Source organism: Zonotrichia albicollis, chromosome 3 (assembly GCF_047830755.1).
Source record: "Zonotrichia albicollis isolate bZonAlb1 chromosome 3, bZonAlb1.hap1, whole genome shotgun sequence".
In the NCBI taxonomy this organism is placed as follows: Eukaryota; Metazoa; Chordata; class Aves; order Passeriformes; family Passerellidae; genus Zonotrichia; species Zonotrichia albicollis.
The window spans coordinates 99,819,309-99,838,172 of NC_133821.1; the positions used below are offsets into that span (position 1 = coordinate 99,819,309).

The 18,864-nt window shown below is 37.1% G+C and overlaps 1 protein-coding gene across 2 annotated transcripts in view; it reads right to left on the bottom strand.

Annotated features, from left to right (window-relative positions):
- Positions 1-12,565, bottom strand: part of BMP5 (bone morphogenetic protein 5) — a 57,249-nt gene extending 44,684 nt beyond the window's left edge. Inside the window, exons 1-2 of one of the 2 annotated variants that reach the window (XM_074538230.1) lie at positions 12,345-12,565; positions 11,368-11,735 (exon numbers count right to left, since the gene is read on the bottom strand). In XM_074538230.1, the coding sequence (XP_074394331.1) occupies positions 11,368-11,617 (250 nt within the window). In that variant the 5' untranslated portion in view covers positions 11,618-11,735; positions 12,345-12,565. Of the gene's footprint in view, positions 1-11,367 lie in introns of both variants that reach the window. The other variant, XM_005485991.3, reaches the window with a different exon arrangement.
- Between the last annotated feature and the right edge of the window lie 6,299 nt (positions 12,566-18,864).

Genomic DNA, 18,864 nt, shown 5'->3' on the forward strand with positions numbered 1-18,864 from the left:
CAGCGTGAACACAAACTAATCAGCCTCAAGATTGGCTCAGCTGGCCAGAGCATGGTGCTAACATGACCAAGGCTGGGGGTTCAATCCCATATGGGCCCTTCACTCAAGAGCTGCACTTCATTCTTGTGAGACCCTTCCAACTCTGAGTATTCTGTGATCTCTGTCTTTATAATTTACTCCACAACACCAATTGCCTCTGGATTTTGTATTAACACATATCTATATTTCTATAGAAAAATATATATGTAGATATGTTTTATAAAATTATAAAGATATTTAAGATATACTTAAATTAAAAATTTGATATATCTAAAAATGTTTGTCCTTGTAAATGGGATCTCATTATTATATATGGCCTCATTAAACATGATTATTAATTCAATAGTTTAAGAAGTGATGAAAAAAATTACCTTTTGAAGAACCATAGTTGATAGCTATAGGATATGAGATAACAAAAAAGTTAAAGAAAATAGTTTCTTCTGAAATAATAATTATGTAATTTTAAATTACTGTGATATACAATACTGTATAGTGTCATGTTATGCTAACTCTCAAAATTCTGAAAAGTAAATCAGTGCTTCCTGAATGTCATCATAGTTACCTGTATGTTTCCAAGTATATTTTCTCTTGCTTAGCACCCAAGCGGATTTAAAAATTATGATCTTTTGAATATTTTACTATGACATCCAGCAAATTCTGTGTTTTATTTTTAATCACATAGGCTTGTAATTTAAATCAATACACAAAAACCATTTAACTATGTAAAAGCAATTGTGTCTAGTTGAACTATAGGTTTACCCTTTGCTACATGAAAGACAGTACAAAGTTTTAGCTTTCACAGTAGTGTTCAGTTCACCGTGACAACCATGGGCAGTACTGCATCAGCCAAAGAGCTCACAGCACAGCCCTAAGTAATTTATGTTTTTTATCTAGAATTTGACTCATGCTGGATGATAAACCATTCAATAATGCCACAATGATGTGCAATTAACCACTACAAACAATTTTTTGTGGCACTTCATTCTGCAAAGAAGTCTATTGATCACTGCTATAATAAAACAAAATTGAAGGTGTATTCTTTTGCCTTGCCTTAAAATTTTGGGACTAGATTTTCACCTGGTAAAGGTCATTTTATAGCTTTTATTCCCTTTTTCCTTACTGTACTTTTGGAAATCAAGTTTACTACAAATTTGTGAAAAGTAAGCTATGGAACAACAACAGAAAAGGACACACACACAAACACACACACACGAATATATATATTATCACTAGAGAGAAGAGAAGTGATATGGTCAATGCTATGTGTTTCAAAAGCCATCAGCTATATGAAAAGCATTGTAAAATAAGAAGTGCTTGAAGTTGCTTTCTGAGCCTTTAGACTGACCATTTTCAAGAACTGCAGCTCTTTCTGGATGTTGATTTGTTTTCATTTTTGTTTTTCTGCAGCTGCAGGGGATAATTGCTGATCTTTAATGATACCTTAGAAGTGCTCATAAATCATCAATGCACAGAAAATCTCGTAGCAAATATTATCTAAGTCTCAAAAACCTCGTGGGAACTGGCAATTCTATGGAAGCATTAAAAACTGAAATTTTGGAAAACTACAGAGATATCATTTGTGCAAACAGAGGCTACTCTCTTTTATATCATCAAATGTGAACTTCAGCCCTTGCAGTACTGTTGATATCTCACTCCTTTCTTGATCTCTTTGGAAAAACAAAAAAAGTGTGATTTTATTCACAGAAGTACCAACAATCCTAAATGGAAAAGGTCTGGTCTAAGGACCTAATTTTGCCATCGACTGGACAAGCCACAGCTCTCATCAGCCTCACTTCAAGATTGCTCAGCACCTCATACCACTGAATTCTGCTGCCGTTTTAGTCCTCAGGTCTTTGGAGCCGATCCATAAACTCGCCTCCTTATTTCAAAATGTTACAACAGGATGTAATTAAGTACAATTAACAAGGAGGTCAAATGGTCATCTGATAAACACTGGTCCAAACAGGCAGCTTGAAAGGTCAGGGCTGTTAAAGCCACATAGTATTGATGGGAAAGAATAATATGATTTAAGGAGGAAAAAATTCCAGTGACTAAAACTGAAGAGATTTACATGCTTTCTATATTACATACACAAAGCCATGCACACAGACTGATTTGCATGCACACATGACTCAGAGACACACAAACCTATATTCTGAGAACAAGAGCTAAGCTAGCCACACTTCCTCTCTTCATTACACCAGAACAAAACTCTCAGTTTCGGTGCCTACATTCCAGTGCCTCTTTCTCATTTTCATTATTTTGTAAACTGTATTTTAAGAACAGCAAACTTGTTGCCCTTATAGAAGAGCCTTTCTAGCCCTTTCTAAAATAACATTTGAGATCACCATGATGAAATGCAAGGTGTTGTGAGGCTTTTAGAAGCAAAGTATTTTACAGAGCACACAGCCAGAGTAAAACACAAAAGCTGTAATAGTCCGATGCAACTTCAAAGAATGGCAATGCACAGAAGAGAAAATGAACTCAGGAGTGTTTGCCCATCCTCATTTTATGGACTGGAAAACAGAAGCACAGTGTTTTCATTGTCTATCTGAGGCTCTTCAGGATTTTCCTATTAGGTTGCTCTGATATTTCACTCTCCGACTCAGCTGGGGTGGGACTGACTCACTCCAAAACCTTTGCATACATTTAATTTTCATGTATGAGGCAGCAAGGTAACCTGTTCAGGAGCAGCAAATTAACCTGAGGGATCACTGGCATGTTATGACTTGTAGCTTTTGACAAATATTCCAGCTGAGCTAACCTTGGGAACAACCTTCCCAGAGCTCTGTTCCTGCTGGATCTCCACCATCCTAAATCACGCCAAAGACTACAGCTGTTATGGGATTTTACACTGGGCTTTATTTGCTCCTACAGCGATATCATCCACACTTCTCCTCTCCCACTCGCTCAATTTCTCAGCTAGTGTTTTGAAAACTGTGCCATCAGAATCTCATGGCTCTAGGCACCAGATACCATCAGATACCATCTTCCCACTGCTCCAAATTCGGAGTCCCTGCTCATTCAGCGTCCCTGCTCTTTCTTTTTCTAAGGCCTAGAACAAAACAGAAATAGGTTTTTTTCCCAGAATTTTATTCTTTCTCAGAACCGAATTTAACACCTCTAAGTCCAAAAATTATGCCATTCACAATCAAAATGTCCAATAAAATGGATTTTTTAATTTATTTTGCAGTATCTTACAGGGGCATACCCCATGTGTATTTCCCCTCAATTTTTGTTTTAAATGGGTATGCCTAGCCAAATTACTTTTAATTTACAATAATTACTCTGGAATAGGGGTACAGTTTTACCAAATCATATGAATCTAACTTCATTAATTTGACTACAGTCAAATACTTGAGGAATTAAAACAACAACAATTCCATTTAATTGACCCAGTCAACAAAGGGATATAATTACAGAATCATCAAAGCTGGAAAAAACTTTAAGGTTCTCATGGAGTCTGAATAAGTAATATTGTTAAGTCAGATAAGGATAAACCTTACAGAAATTTCAGTTGTACAAATCCTGACTCTCCTTGAATAAGAAAATGATGTGGCATTTTGCTTCTGCAAAGTCACCGGTTATTAGCTACAAATACATATCATGAACCAGCACTAGCTGTCCTGGTTAGTTTTCTAGGCTTTGACTCATTAATATTTTTTGCCTCAGTTTGCCTTGAATTACAGTGGGAAAAAAGTAGAACCACATTTTGGTAGGGGACGGCATGTGCCTCATATACTACATGTGTATATAGTGGTATAGTAGTGGTTAATAAAGCCAGGTTCTTGATCTATTGGACCATAATAATTGCTCAAAAAGAGTGGGAACTAAACACCAAAATTCACCTCTTGGAGCATCTCTCAATAACTGGGAAATTTCTGAGTGGAACGCTGAGCTACAAAATCTTTCCTTTTCTACTTTCATTACAGTCATGTTTTGTATAGAAAAAAATTCATAATTCAGTACAAAACACAAACCAACTCTTGCTTGGTGTACCCCACCCACAAACTTAAATAATGTAGTTGTCAGGGTTGACAAGTTCTGCCTGCTGTAGCATTTCTGTGTTTTATAGGAAATTTTAACCAGGGGTGTTATTTTAAGAGATGAGCAAATAGGGAAACCCCATGGCCTAGCCAATAAATATGAACTTTAGGTGCAATGGAGCACTCATAAATATGACTCAGAACAAGGGGATTCATTGTTTCTCCTGACCCCTCTTAGCTGCTCCTCTGATCTCAACCTCTGTGTGCGTCATGGCAGCCCTCATCCTTTAACCTGCGGTTTTTAAAAGCGCCTCCCAAGTTATTTACGGCTGCTAACGTGAGTAGCCCGTCTGTGTACTCCCGGCACACACATACCGGAGGCTGGGGGGAACTGCATTTGTTTTGCAAGGATGAAGAGATTTGCCTGGGAAGCCAAGTGCCTGGGGAGGCTGAGGTAGCTGCCCTGCCACAAGGGATTCGGGAGAAAAGTGCTCCCTTAGCCTTCAAGGCTCTCTCAGAGGAGAAACCCACACCTGTGCTAATTTAGCCTTTCATTTGTACATAATCTCTCTCTATCATGCTCTTTGCTCTTTCTCCATCTGCATTCACCTTCTCCCTATAGTGACAAACTTCCACTTTTGTAATCCTACTGGCATGGGAAATGCTCTCATGGGAATGCTGGCATGGGAAGGGCTGCAACATCATGCTCCACATGAGGCACAGAGGAGCAGGACTAAATCTTCCAGCAATTTCTGCAGAGGCTGTTTCTCTGTTGAGAACCTTTCCCATGCCCAGCAGGTCGGTATCCAGCCCTGCACATTGGCTGCTACCTACTGGGAAGAGGGATGTCCTCCTAAAGCCCGGCCTGTGCTTTGCTGCTTTTCTGTCATGCCTGCTCTCATTCCCTCCCTCTCCATCTCCTGCGCTGTCGCCTGGACTCACCACTTCTCAGCCTTTAATCCTTTCTACAGCCAAATGCCACTGACATAAAACTAAAGTTCAGTGACCCTGCCTAGGCAGCAGGGGTTAGAGACAAGGGAAAGGACAAGGAGGAGAGGATAGGGAAAAGTGTGGGAAATAATTATAAAGTCTGGTAGCAGCCAGAGCTCTCCTGAAGCCCTGGGGAGCCTTTCTTTAGCTGGAGGCTGCAATTGGCACTTCATAAACTGTTCATTCTCAGCTATGTGGAAACACCAGACGACACCTAGAATGATCAGACTGCAATCAATCATTTTTTTTTCCAAATTCTATTAGTATGTGGGCCTATGAAAGCAAGCTGAAGGGAACTGCCATGGCTACAGAGAAAAGAGAAGGGAACTGCCCCTGTCATAATTACCCCCATTACTCAGGCAGTAAGTAGGCAGGTAGCCACAGTAAAATTCTTTGCATAATTTAACATTCAGAGAAAATAATAACAGGAGCAATAAGTGTGGGAGATTACATAGATGTCAAAGTTGTCCAGTTTTCTTAGAAAACAACCCAGAGTTTAGGGAGAGAACCAAGAGGCTCTCCATCCAATCCATGGCAGGATTCCTCCCCTAATACTCTCCACACAGAGATGTCTCCACAAGCCTGCCTCTCTCTTTCATGGTTAGCCAGAGTCACTGCCAGATTGTGTTTTCCTGGGAAAATATGCACTGTATAATACATGGAATCCCCAAAACCCCACCCAAAGTCTGTGTTTAGTCTGGAAAGGAACACTTTCTAAAGAAGAAGCGGAACTAGGTCAGCCGTTCTTCCCAATGGGAAAAATATTAATAATAATATATATTTTTATATATCCATACATATATATAGCTTTTCACCATGCACGTCTAACCATCTGCTAAATCAGTTTCTCTTCAGTTATCTGCAAATTCTTTCAAACCTGTCGGCAAGGAGAGTCAGACAGTTTTATACCCCAGTTAATGGAGAGCTTGACATTTTTTTGGCTGGGTAGATACAATAATTTACTTGGATTTAAAGTGTTAACTTTGGCAAAAAAATTAATTGACAGTTATAAAAACATTATTTTGTTAGATGATATTTATGGATCACACAAACCTATTTTGAGGTAGAGCTATATAGTTTTTAAGATTCATGTAACTTGAGAGATTTCAAAGGAAATATAAAGTATTTCAATATAAAACAACAAAGGTAGTGTAATTCAGAAAAGGGATATGGAGGATATTTCTTTCTAAAACTTAAAAGCAATCTCCAAATACCTGTTCTGCCATTGCACAAAAATTGGTTAAAACTATAATGAATTGTAAGTATTGGATGAGGATTTTTAGCTCATTTCATCCTGTGAGTAAAGTCCTTTTGTTCTAGAAACAAACAAAAGTATTTTACGAGGAGTTGTCTTAATATTTAATTTGATCATACAAAATTATTTCATAATTCATAGTTATTTCTAATGCCTGACTGTACTAGGTCACATGAAATTCATTCCGTTCACTCACTGAGTGATAAAGCTTTAATAAAGGGAAAAAAAGTCTTAGAATTTAGAGATGTCAAGTGATGTCTACTTTGGATGAAAATTCAGGGAGACCTCCTTGATCCAATTTGTTCTAAATGTTATGTAAAAGAGTGAAAAACGAGGTTTCAAAACCTTATTGACTTGGGGTTGCCATTGAATAAAAGCTTCAAAGACGTTTTCTCATTTTTTTCTCAGTATTGATCCAATTCCACAACTAAAGACATGGGGTCTATTTGTAATTTTACAAGTTTTATCTCTGCAATAGCATCCCTCTGTTCAAGGCAAGATAATAGTGCTCTTTCCATCACTTCAGCTAAGGCTGTGTCAATATTTTCTTTAGAAGCCTGGGTTTATACACTGAAACTGTACCACAGCCAAAGAAATTAATGTAGGGTTAAAATTAAGACAGCAACATCTGAAATCCTGTGGAAAAGAAAGAAAGTGCACTCATTCCTGAGCTTTAGGAGAGAAGTTAATGATCCTGAGGCCTTTTTGCATGTATCCTTCAAACCCCTTCCTCAGCTCCTGGCATTTTATAGCTTAGCACTCCATATTCCTCGCTGATGATATGTTAGCTGTGAGTGGAAGGTTGTAGAAACTGAATTAGTTTAATTTAAGAAATGAGCTACTATGTATGCTCAGGGTCTAATTGCAGTAAGGAATCCTTTCTCTTACGTGTGTAACAAAAATTTATTTTTACAGGTATTTGGTGTGGATTGATGTACTATAGGTTTCTTAAAGTAGCTGTAAAATTTGTTCTATACCATGTTAGCATTCTCCAGTGAACACAATGGGCTATAAATCTTTTGAATTTATGTATTTTCTTAATGATTCAGGTTTTAAAGAAGCATATAATCTGCAAAACAATATTCAAAGTTGGGATAGAGAAGCTGGAGAAATATTAACAGTCCTCTGTGCCTCAGACAAAATTTCCATTGATTTCAGTGTCTGGTTTAAGAACTGAACACAGCACGTGCGGTTTCAAAATTATTCTAAGATTGTGGAATCATTCACATTGTCTGTGAAGAAGAAAAAATATCTTTCTGAGGTGGGCTGGTTACTTTAAAAATCTCAGTAATTATTGTATCCTTCTTAGCACATGTACATCAGGGGTCGCACATTTTATTGTGATCTGCACATTCAAGTTTTTGCAATTAATTTCATATGCTAAAAAAGAAAACATAACAGAAAACTACAAAAACAGATATATATCTCCCATTTTATGGAAGGTTCATATCAATTAACAGGAAAATATGAAGAAAGCAAACAGACTCGCTTAGCAAATGAAACTATCTGTTATGAGAAAAAATTAACAGACGTGGTGTAAAAAAAATGAAAATACAGACCATTGGAATGGCATAAGAAGGAATACCTAAGTATAGTGGATTTAATGATCACTTTGATGATAATGGAAAAATCAGTATTTGAAATGTTTAAATGTAGTTTACAAAGGGGCTGCTGTTTTTCCAAGCCTCATCCATGTAGATCTATTTTATTCAATATCCCTCTTTTTGTAAGAGGTGAAGAGTGGGAACACTAACATTTATCTTAAAAAAGTCCTTCCCTAACTAAATTTTGAGTGAGCAAAAAAGTGAGTTGGACTGGATAAGTATTATTCGCCTGTTCCCTGGGGAATGGGATATCCCATATATGTCATTTTGGGAGACCAGCCGAAAAAGAAGATGCCAGAACTCTAAAGAGTCGGGGTTTTGCAATAAGACAATAAAATATTATAATAGGATAAAAAAACCACCCAGTCAGGAAAACAAAGTTCTGAATTTGAAGGTGATAGAACCAGATCTTTGAAAACCCCAGTGTGTTTAGTGGAGGATTTATTCTTTGACTGCTGGACCAAACCCAGTTAACTCCTCTGTTACACTCATCAATATTTATGGCGAGTTGCCAAAGCACACAGTCTTATACAAAACACAAGACAAGACAAAGTCTCTGTCTTGTTGTATCTTTCAAGAAAGAAAGAGATGGAAATTTTGATATAAATTCCAGTAGAAAGAGCAGGTGTTTACAATTTTAACTTCAGGAAAAGTAAATGTATTCTTATTTTTCTCCCTGGTTACTTGACAGAATTATGATTGCAGTTCCCTTGATAATTATTTTCTAAATTTGTTTTTGAAAGTAAGGTATTTGCAGCTCTGACAGGTTGGGGTTATATTCAAAGTTAGCATAAAAGTTTAATTTTTTATTCTTTAATATGAAATTATTTTCTTTTGTCTATTTTTCCTTTACTTTTTAATCTTTTTAAGTCTTTTCAATTCTTATGCTTAATAATTTCTATCCAACCTCTCAGCTACATATTTCTTGTTTCAATATATATGTCTTAAATTTTTATAACTGGTACAACTATGTACAAAAGTTTCAATTTAAAATATCATGATGATTAATAGAGTTTTATGATTACACATTATGTAATTAATGGTGTGCAAGTATGAACATGGTGAATATTATTTTCAGAGCAGATTTATTTGATGCAAGTTGTCCGGGGCTTCAATTCTAAATCCATTTGAGTTATTACTCTGCTGCATCAGCATTTATTGATTTTAAGGTACAGCATTAGCATTCACTTATCACTGCATATTTTTCCCCATTCTCCATTAAAAGAGCTTGCCCTCATCTGTCACAATCTCATACTGCATAAATCATATAAAATGGTTACTTGTTTCTATGATTTATTTCATTTATATGTTAATTATACTGAAACATAGGATTGTTTAATAAAAATGTTGAAGCTAATCTATATCGGTCATCAATATTTTTTACGCATTTTACACCATGGAATGTGTGATATACCACAATATCCAACTTGCATGGAAGGGTATTAAAAGTGAATTAGGATTTAAACTATCTTAGAGCTGAGACACATTTTAATTTTACAGATGCCAAATCAAACATGATATTTACACAGTATTTTAAGTTAATGGTGTCTATTAATATTAGTCACTAGAAAAATACAGCATTCAGTCCCAGTTTTCAGTTTTGAAACATAAGATAAGCTTTAGCTTCCCAGAATTACTTTCTTAAGGCAGCACTGGCATCCCAACAAAATAAGACAAATATTAGAAAATTCCTATCCAAAGGAAGACTCTCAGTGGAAACCTGAGTTCTTCCAGAAAAGGTTTTTGTCTGGGAAAGCACAGTAGGATCAGCCTAGGACATATTTGACTCTGAAACTTCAAAGACTTCTACTCATTCACTGCGAGAAGTTCTATTGTAATCAAAGACATTTCTGAAATCAAAGGCTAGGTCCCATGTAAATAGTCCTCAGGGATGCTGATGGAATGGTCCCTGATATATTTACAGAGGGTACTTCTCAGGACACACAAGGAATATTTTTGCAGGATCAGTGCCTTGACTAAAGCTAAGGATAAGAGTATTTCTGATTTTTCTGTATAACTTCGCTATTTTAAATTCAGCTGACTCCAGAAGTTCTGGGTAAATTGAGGCACACAATGTTAATTTAAAAGTAATGCATGAGCAATATCTAACTGTTTCCTAATGATATGGAACACATATTCAAAAAACAGATCCTATTTCTTTCCTAACCTGCTATTTCCGGAGCAAAAACAACAAGCAAATGTATTTAGAGGTGTGGACATCTGTTACTCTTAATGAAAAAGATCTCAGACTTGAACACCTCTTTGTCAGCCAAATAACTAATGAAAAGTGATTTTAGTATTATGGAAAATAAACTCTAGAGTGTTACTTTCCTAGAATTTTAGTATTTGGAGTAATAGTATTGACTAAAAACCTGGTAGACGTAAAAAGTACAGAATGTGTGTGATAAAATGAAGGTATTTTGGAACATGTGCCACTGTTAAAATTTTAAACTCCTGGAAAACAAGAGTTCATCAGAATTTGTACCAGCTTATTGTGAAACTTCAAGTTTTCAATTAAATCTCTTGCTATTCCAGTCCAATGAGAAGTGGCTTTTTTAGCCAAATTTATGAGTCCTGCAGCATTTCAAATACTTATAAAAATACTAAATGGATTTTTTTGAATTATTTGCAGCTTTCTAGATGAGATTTAACTTGTGCTTTAGTAAAGAAATCTGTAACTGCTTTTTTCTCCTACAATGTAACTGGCAAGCATGTTTATTACACTCAGAAGGCAATATAATTTAGTTTTATCAGGTTTTCTATCTGAATTTATATCATTTTCAAAAGCATTCTTTGCTTGCATGTTTCTGGTGTTTAATACTCTACTTGTCATTTAATTTATTTATGACAGAGAAAATAAGAACCATTGTAGATTCTGAGCACCGTAGCAGTATAATAAAACACAGCCTGTTGTTATTAAATAGAAATAACAAAGGAACAGCAACAGATTATTTAAAATCCAGCCATTCAACTAAAAAGATAATAAAATTCTGACTCTTAACAACAGAAAAAAACCCCACTAAATAACCTAAGAATTTTTTAATGGTTTAACTTTTCCCTTTTCATACCTTTTTAGGCTTCAAAATATTAACAACTGATGTTTGTTCATGTGTAAGCTTTAAGGAAAACACTGAGGGAAATAACTGAGCAATAGGCATAAGTGTTTGATTTTTAGAGATTTTAAAAAAAAAGGAGTTAGTTGGCCTAAGGCTAGAATTTTCATTACATCAATGAAAGAAAGAAAACAGAAGCCAGCAGAGGGAAGTTATAGAAACTGACTTTATATAAACAGTGAGAAAAATCTTTTTCCATGGCCACCTACAATGTAGCTACTTTACCATCCGTATGATTTTTCTTTTACCGGTGGCACAGCAGCCGGGGCTCAATCCTGCTGTTTTAGAACAGGTTACAGTTCGGCCGAGAGGTTTGCCCTTCACAAGAGCAGGCAAACAGTTTGTCAGAGAGAGCAAAAACAAAAAATATTTCCACATACCTAAATTGACAAAGCTCATGACCATGTCAGCATCATTCAGAAAGTTGGTGTCGTGCAGGCTGGCTAAGGGAGGATTCTGTGTGGTCAGGGGGGTCATGCGAGATAATTGCATTCTCCGCGAATATCCATTTGGAGAGGCAGGGTATCCTTTCCGTATCCCTCTGCTCTCTCCTGCCATTGATCCCTTTAGTGAATACTCCAGCTCCTCAGAATCCTCTTCATTTGTCATGGCATTATACAGGTCCAGCATGAAGAGGGGTGCAGAAGAAGCCTGCTTTCCTGGTGAAAATGGTCTGGGTCTGTGAGGTAAACCCAGGATAGAGAGAATCTCTCTCTGAATCTCCCTTCTCTCATGGTTCCGCAGCCTCCTGTAAATAAAACTCGAATGGACATGATTGTCTCCTAACCCTCCCTGTGCGTGACCCACCAGAACCCAGCAATTCCAGAGCAAGCCCACGAAAGCTTTGAGCGCAGTTAGGTTCATCTTTGAAAAGAAAAAGGAAAAAAAAAAAAAAAACAACAACTTTTCTCCTACTTGTTCTGAGTTCCTATGAGGTCTGCTTTCCCAGTAGTTGAAAAACAAAATTTACCTATTCTTCATGTCAATGTCATCTCTAAACGTAACATGGTAACATCTTTGGTGATTCCTCTCCCCCCACCCTGTTTAAATATTATGGAATGTGTCAGGTTGCAGTTATTTCTAAGAAAGCTGAAATTCAGACTTCCAATTTTCCACTGTTGTTATCGTTTTTTCTGCATTTATGGAGCAGAAGACCAGTATTTTGTCAGCTGACCTAGGCATTCCTATATAAACCTTAGATAACCGGGTCTTTGGTGGGTAGCTGTATTAGCAAGAGATGTTCTTCTGACACATTGTAGTTCCCAGAGTTATCTTCCCTCGTTATTCTGAGTTCTTCGTACACCTTGCGCTCTTCCCAAGATAAAATCCTGAGTCACAGATTTGTCTTGATCTGTACCTTGGTGGTGTAACACATATTTGTCCAGCAGCCTGGAGATGACTTTAACATCTTTTGAATCTCTTGAGTGTAAAGTAATTCTAAAGCATGTACTAATCAAATTAATGTGTTGCCATGAATTTACTTGCAAAAAATAACCTTCTGTAAATCCATTCAACCCTTTTCAGCTTCTGAACTGTTATTTCCAACTGTAGCAGGCACAAATATAACAGCTCTCTTCAAGAGAGATCTAAAGACTAATGTAAGCACAACCCTGCTGGGAAAGAAGAGGCTTCTCATTGTAATTTGAAACGGGTATAGCAAAAAAGTCTTTAACCCTTCTCTTGCCAGATAGAGCTTTAAACCTCTCCCCCGTCTCTCCAATTTACAGTAATACACTTAATTTTGGCTAATGGCTGTTTTTTCGTAATAGCTAGTACAATCAATTTTAACAACTTTAGGATATATAGATGGCATAATATGGAAGCTCTTGTGAGTCTCCTTATGAGTCTATGGTTTATTAAACCTGAGTAGGAAACTCTCATAACAGATTAAAACATCAACTCACTAATTCAAGAAAAGTTTATGTTTTAGGCAAATTTAGCAAAGAAAGATGAGCTTCTTAATAAACTCTGTAGGACATTTTGTAAGTGAGGCTTGATTCACTCTTTTCTAAAAATGTTGGAAATGCAATCTGAATGAAAACAAATTTATTCAGCAAGTAAGATTTAAAATTGTGCACAGTCAAGGCTGTAATTATGGTTATAGTCACAACTTTCATAAACTGTAATTTGCAATGATAATTTATTCAAAGTACATTTTTACTCATAAATTGCTATACTACTTTTCCCAGTAAATATGTAAAGTTAAGATTTAACCCCACAGCCTGTTATTAACTTAAGTTTAACTGAAGAAATAAGAATATTAAATAGATTTAAAGCTGCTGCCGATGAAGTTAAGGTTCAGTGTAGAATTTTTTCTACGCTGAAGACAGCAGGTAACTGGTGTTTTCCTCTCACTAAAACAAAATCACTGTGTTAAATTTCATACTGCTCAGATTATTGGTGATCATTTTCCTTGCTGCTGAAATTTGCCTTTAGCCTTGAGGAGACTTTACTTTGATGAAGGGAAGGGAAAAGGGACAAAAAAGGTTTTTTGTCAACATGAAATTAGGGGGGAAAAACTAGCTATATAAAATCCATTACTTTGGGTTTTCCTTTACATGACACCTACTCAGCAAATCACAGAGTCCTTGAGTAAACTTGGGAGTGTGACAGCAAGTATAGTCACACCCTAAGAAGCCAGAAACAATTTATCTAGTATATTAAGCACAAACAAACTTTACACTCTAGTCCAGCCATCACCTAAATACAGCTGATTCTCTCTCATAAATCAGCACATGTAATGCACAATGCTTCTCCCAAGAAAGGATTTATCTCGTGCTAGACCTGCCGAATTGGCACTAAAATTAGGAAGATATTTAGCAAAAGTCTTGTTCTTCTTAGCAGAAGAGCAACCACAATCAGAATGCATTTTCTTTCCTTGCTAAGGTGTTTCTTCAAAATCTATTTGTTAAAAGGAAAGCGTTATTTCCTGGTTTTTCTTCTTTTCATTTGTTCTGCTCAGTCAGTTGCAAAGATACATGAGACTTTACCATACATATGTCTTTTCTAAATTTGGCCATCGCATAGCCTGCAACAAGACTTCTTCCTCTTTTCCAGTAATATATTTCCTTTTTTCCCTAAGCATTCATAAAAGCCAGTAGATTGATTGCTCAGAGGATTTAAGTCCTCAGCCCATCAGTATGTCCAGCAATAGAAATTTCCTATATTATGAGACTAGAAGTTCCACATTAGTTATTTTTTTTTGTTAAAAAAGCCAAAAATTCCTTTAAATTCAAAGGTATTTTTATGCAGCAAACATCTTTCCAGACAGTAACTAAATAAGAACACATCAAAACTAGTAGTCATGTGTTTGATGAAAGGAGCTCCTGTTATTTTTTATGGAGGCACAACTAAACAAGTAACATAAATACAAAGCATTTATTTTACAATAACTTGCACTCTACTCAGGCACCAAATGTCCCAGACTAGAACACAGAAATAATTTTTTTAAATTTCTTTATTAATGTAAACAAAATTTCCTTTTGCATAAGCCTATATTCCATAAATACTCAGTCTTAGCATGGGTATTTCATACAGGGCAGATCTAAAATTGAAAATCTCTGCTAAAGAAGTGAAAGGTGTCTGTAATCACTGATAGAACCCATTTTGCATTTCCAATATGAAACAATGAACATCTAAAGAAAAAATAATGTATACAATTTCAGCATGTCAGGATATGCACAGATAGACCTTTCTTTGCCAGATGCTAAACCTGGTAGTAATATAAGAAATCACCTGAACAGCCCTTACCCAGCCCTTTAAAAATAAAAGGAGGACTAAAATGGCTCCAGAAGTGAGCTCCCCTTAGGGATAGATATCTGAGAGAGGAGCACACAACCAGTGGTGCACCTGGAGAGCAGGGACTCAGAGGCAGGAAAGCAGCAGAGCACCGTGCAGGCACCCTGGCAGTACAAGATAGGAAGCAGCTGCAGGAATTTCTTAAACAATGTGGCATGTATGCACATGATGAGTGAATTCAGAGCTCATTACGTTTGTACTAACCTAAACAATGTTAGAGAAAATATCGTAGGGGAAGTAATGAAACCTGGGAATCCAGATCTTGCCAATCTTGCATTCCAATGGATCACCATTCACTATAATGGTGAAAAAATTATAGCTACCCAGCAAACCACTGTAATCATTGAAGGTAGAAGTGGTTTTGTGGGCAATGCCCACTACTCAAAAATATACAAAAATCAGTGGATGGCTTCTCAGTGCAGAATCCCTTTGGTTCTCAATGTCACAACAATAGAGGGTGATTACCCACAGCAATGTTTCTCTGCAACTGTTTGGCAAGTTAGACTAAAATGCAGACCCTCTTCAGGATATTTGCAGTCTAAATCTGAAACATACGCATGCACACAGAGTAATTCTGATGGCCCTGTCCCTCCCTAATGACCAGCTAAATTTGACATTCAGATCAATATTATGCATAAACAGATGATTCAGCATTAAAAATTTTAAAGTCTTTTCTTGTTACCTCCCTGCAAGGCTATTGCTGCAAAAAGTACGTGGAGAAAGACTCCTATAAAAAGGTTTCATGAGAGCTGGAGAATAATTAGTTGCTAAAGCTACAGATTCCCCAGCAAAAAGAAAGCAAGTAGTCTGAACATCTCCTGGGGAAGGAATGTGACACTGACACCATAATTTGGCAAACCTGTTGCACTACCTGTATCCAAGTCAGATTCAGAGTGATATGGACTGCGTAAGGTGAATACATTTCAGACTTAGGACATAGGTATGCAGACGTCCAAATGTTCAAAATGTCCAATCAAAAAAACTTGTACAAAACTTTCACTCAGTTTTTTATTTTATTGAGTTGGATGTTGTATGGCATGTATTCTTACCCTGCTAATATAAGAATGAAGTACAAATATATTTTTCTGCATCATTGAAAGACATGTCTTCTAATGCAAAGGTAATTCCATTTGTAAGGGGGACAGTGTGAAAACTGGTAGAATTCACTGCAGAAATTGGCAGCTAAGACATAAATTAACTAGGATGTTTGCAAACCCCTTTTATTCAGAGTATTATTTATTTATAGAGAGAATACTTCCATTTTATGCTGCAGCAAAAGAATCCATTGCAAAATAACACTTAGTATGTGGAAGTGTTCAATACTTCGATTATAGTGTTATTTATTCAGTTACCAACCAGTTTCCTGAAAAAAAGAGCTTTTCATCCAGGTATTCAAAAGCACAGGAAAAATCACAAATCAGCCTAGGAGGTAAGTCATCAAGCATTTTATAGATGGCATTTAATAGAACATTTTGTTTAAAATTTACAGAAAAGGCTCCAGCTTCAAGTACAATAATTTGTGAAGTTTGTTCTATTCACAGTACATACACAATGTTGTAAAACTATCAGCACAGAATACTCTGCAGTATTAAAATTATACTTTTCTTTGACATTAAGAAAATTGAGAAAAATAATTTTGCAATCTGCCTTAGGACTTTTTGAAACTTCTTGTATTCAGGGACTGAGAAATAAAAAACCTTGTTTCACACATATACTTCAGAAACGAGAACAACAAAATATACAATTAATAATTTGATTCAACATCACAGTGCTATCATTTGTATAATTTAAAAACCCAAAGAGATCCCAGAAATCCCCTTTGGTTTAAAGCAAGACCCTAATTATCTCAAAAGAAAAAAAAATGGAGCTGCACTGAAGCAAATACAAAACACTTGGACAAGAGCAACAACATTTGCAAGTAGTAAAGCACTTTTAAAGAGGATTATTCTTGGCTCAGCTTGTAGAAGGGTTTTATTGTGCCCCAGCTGTAGACTGGTACCTGCTGGTCTCCTTGTTCTCTGGCTGCAGCACGGCCAGAAGTATCTTGTGCTGTTCCCAGGCTGGTTGAAGTGCTTTTCCAGGGAACATCTTCTGCCTCTTGCTGGAGTTCTTTTATTTTCAACTACAGATTCAAACACAAATTAATTTTTAAATGGATGCCTTCTAGGTAGCTGCACTGTACTATTGTTCATATCGTGAAATACTCTACCTATGTAAGTACAGGAATTATTTCTTCCCTTGAGCATTTTGCTACTCTATTCCATAGCCGTGGCTTTAGCACCTCTACTGGCAATGGGATAGTGCAGCAGTCTCTTAATCTCTCTAAATTAGTTTTGGGGGTTTTATACCATTTTCCTGTGCTTCATTTTATACACTCTCTCCCTCTCTTTCCAATACTTTCTCCTATTACATCTCTCTACATTTTGTTTGCCACTTGAATGTGCTGCCTCTGATCCCACATGGACATTCTTTTCAGCTTTTTAAACTTTAAATATTTTTTCCTCACCATCTCCATTTTCACATTTCTTCTTTCGCTCTCCACATATCTGTAGACAGATGTTATTTCCTTCTTTTAAAATTACTTCCTTTGTTTAGCAAAGTTTCCCTTTTCTAAGAGATCAGCTGGCCTCTCAGGCAGTAAAAAAGGAGCTGCTGCTCCAGTACTTCCAATTGAAAGTGATCACTACCATGAATCACACAGTCCTTGAGAGACTAGTAATCTCCTGCTGTTGGAGAAGGATTGTGGAATAAAAAGATGTGCATGGTACAACTGCTAGACTGTGTGCACCCTAAAATCTTTGGTATGTGCTAACTGATCTTTCTACATAAAATTGTCAAATAATTTAGGTTGGAAAAGACACCTAAGATGATTGACTCCAGCCATTAACCCAACACTGCCAAGTCCACTGCTAAACTATGTCCCAAAGTGCCACATCTATGTCTTTTAAAAACCTCTGGAGATGGGACCTCAGCCATTTCCCTGGGACAGCCTGTTTCACTGAATGACAGTCCTTTTTGTGAAGAAATATCTTTATCTAAACTTCCCCATATGCAACATGAGGTCACTTCCCCTTGATCTGTCACTTGTTACTTGGGAGAAGAGATAGACCCCCACTTTGCTAACCCCTCTTTCAGGTAGCTAAAGACAGCAATAAGGTCTCCCCTGAGCCTCTTCTCCAGGCTAAACAAGCTCAGCTCTCTCAGATGCTCCCCGTAAGACTTGTGCTCCAGACCTTTCACCAGCCTCACTGCCCTTCTCTGGACTTGCTCCACTCTGACCCAGAGCTGGACCCAGCACTGGAGGTGTGGCCCCAGCAGTGCTGAGCACAGGGGGACAATCCCTGCCCTGCTCCTGCTGGCCACACTATTGCTGGAACAGGCCAGGATGGCACTGCCCTTCCTGGCCACCTGGGCACACACTGGCTCATGTTCAGCCAAAAGTAAACCAGTACCCCTCGGTTTTCTGCTGGGCAGATTTCCAGCCACTCAGCCCCCAGCCTGTAGTTCTGTGCAGCGTTGTTGTGACCCAAATGTGGCACTCAACACTTGGCCATGATGAACCTCATAAAATCGTCCTTGACCCATTGATCCAGCCCATCCAAATAGCCTTTCTTGCAATTCAGCATATCATCATACCTGCCCAACTTGGTGTCATCCACAAACTGACTGTGGTGCACTTCATTCCCTGGTCCAGATCATTGATAAAGATATTAAACAGAGCTGGTCCAAATTCCTGATACCTGGGGAACACCACTAGTGACCAGTTACCAAGTGGATGTGGCACCATTCAGCACCACTCTCTGGGCCCAGCTATCCAGTTTTTAATCCAGCAAAAAATGTAACTGTTCAAGCTGTGGGTCTATTTAATAAACCAACATACTATAGCACTGTGGTAATGATAAAACACAAATCAAGAAAGGTCTTTAAAATAAAATACTGTTTTTCCAATTTTCTCTCATTCAACCATACTCTCTTCTAGCATGTAATGCCTTGATCTTGCAAAATTATTACAATTGGCCACGGCTGATAAAATTTATTTCATTAACAATCGGTAACTGTTGCCAGTATTTACTACAGCA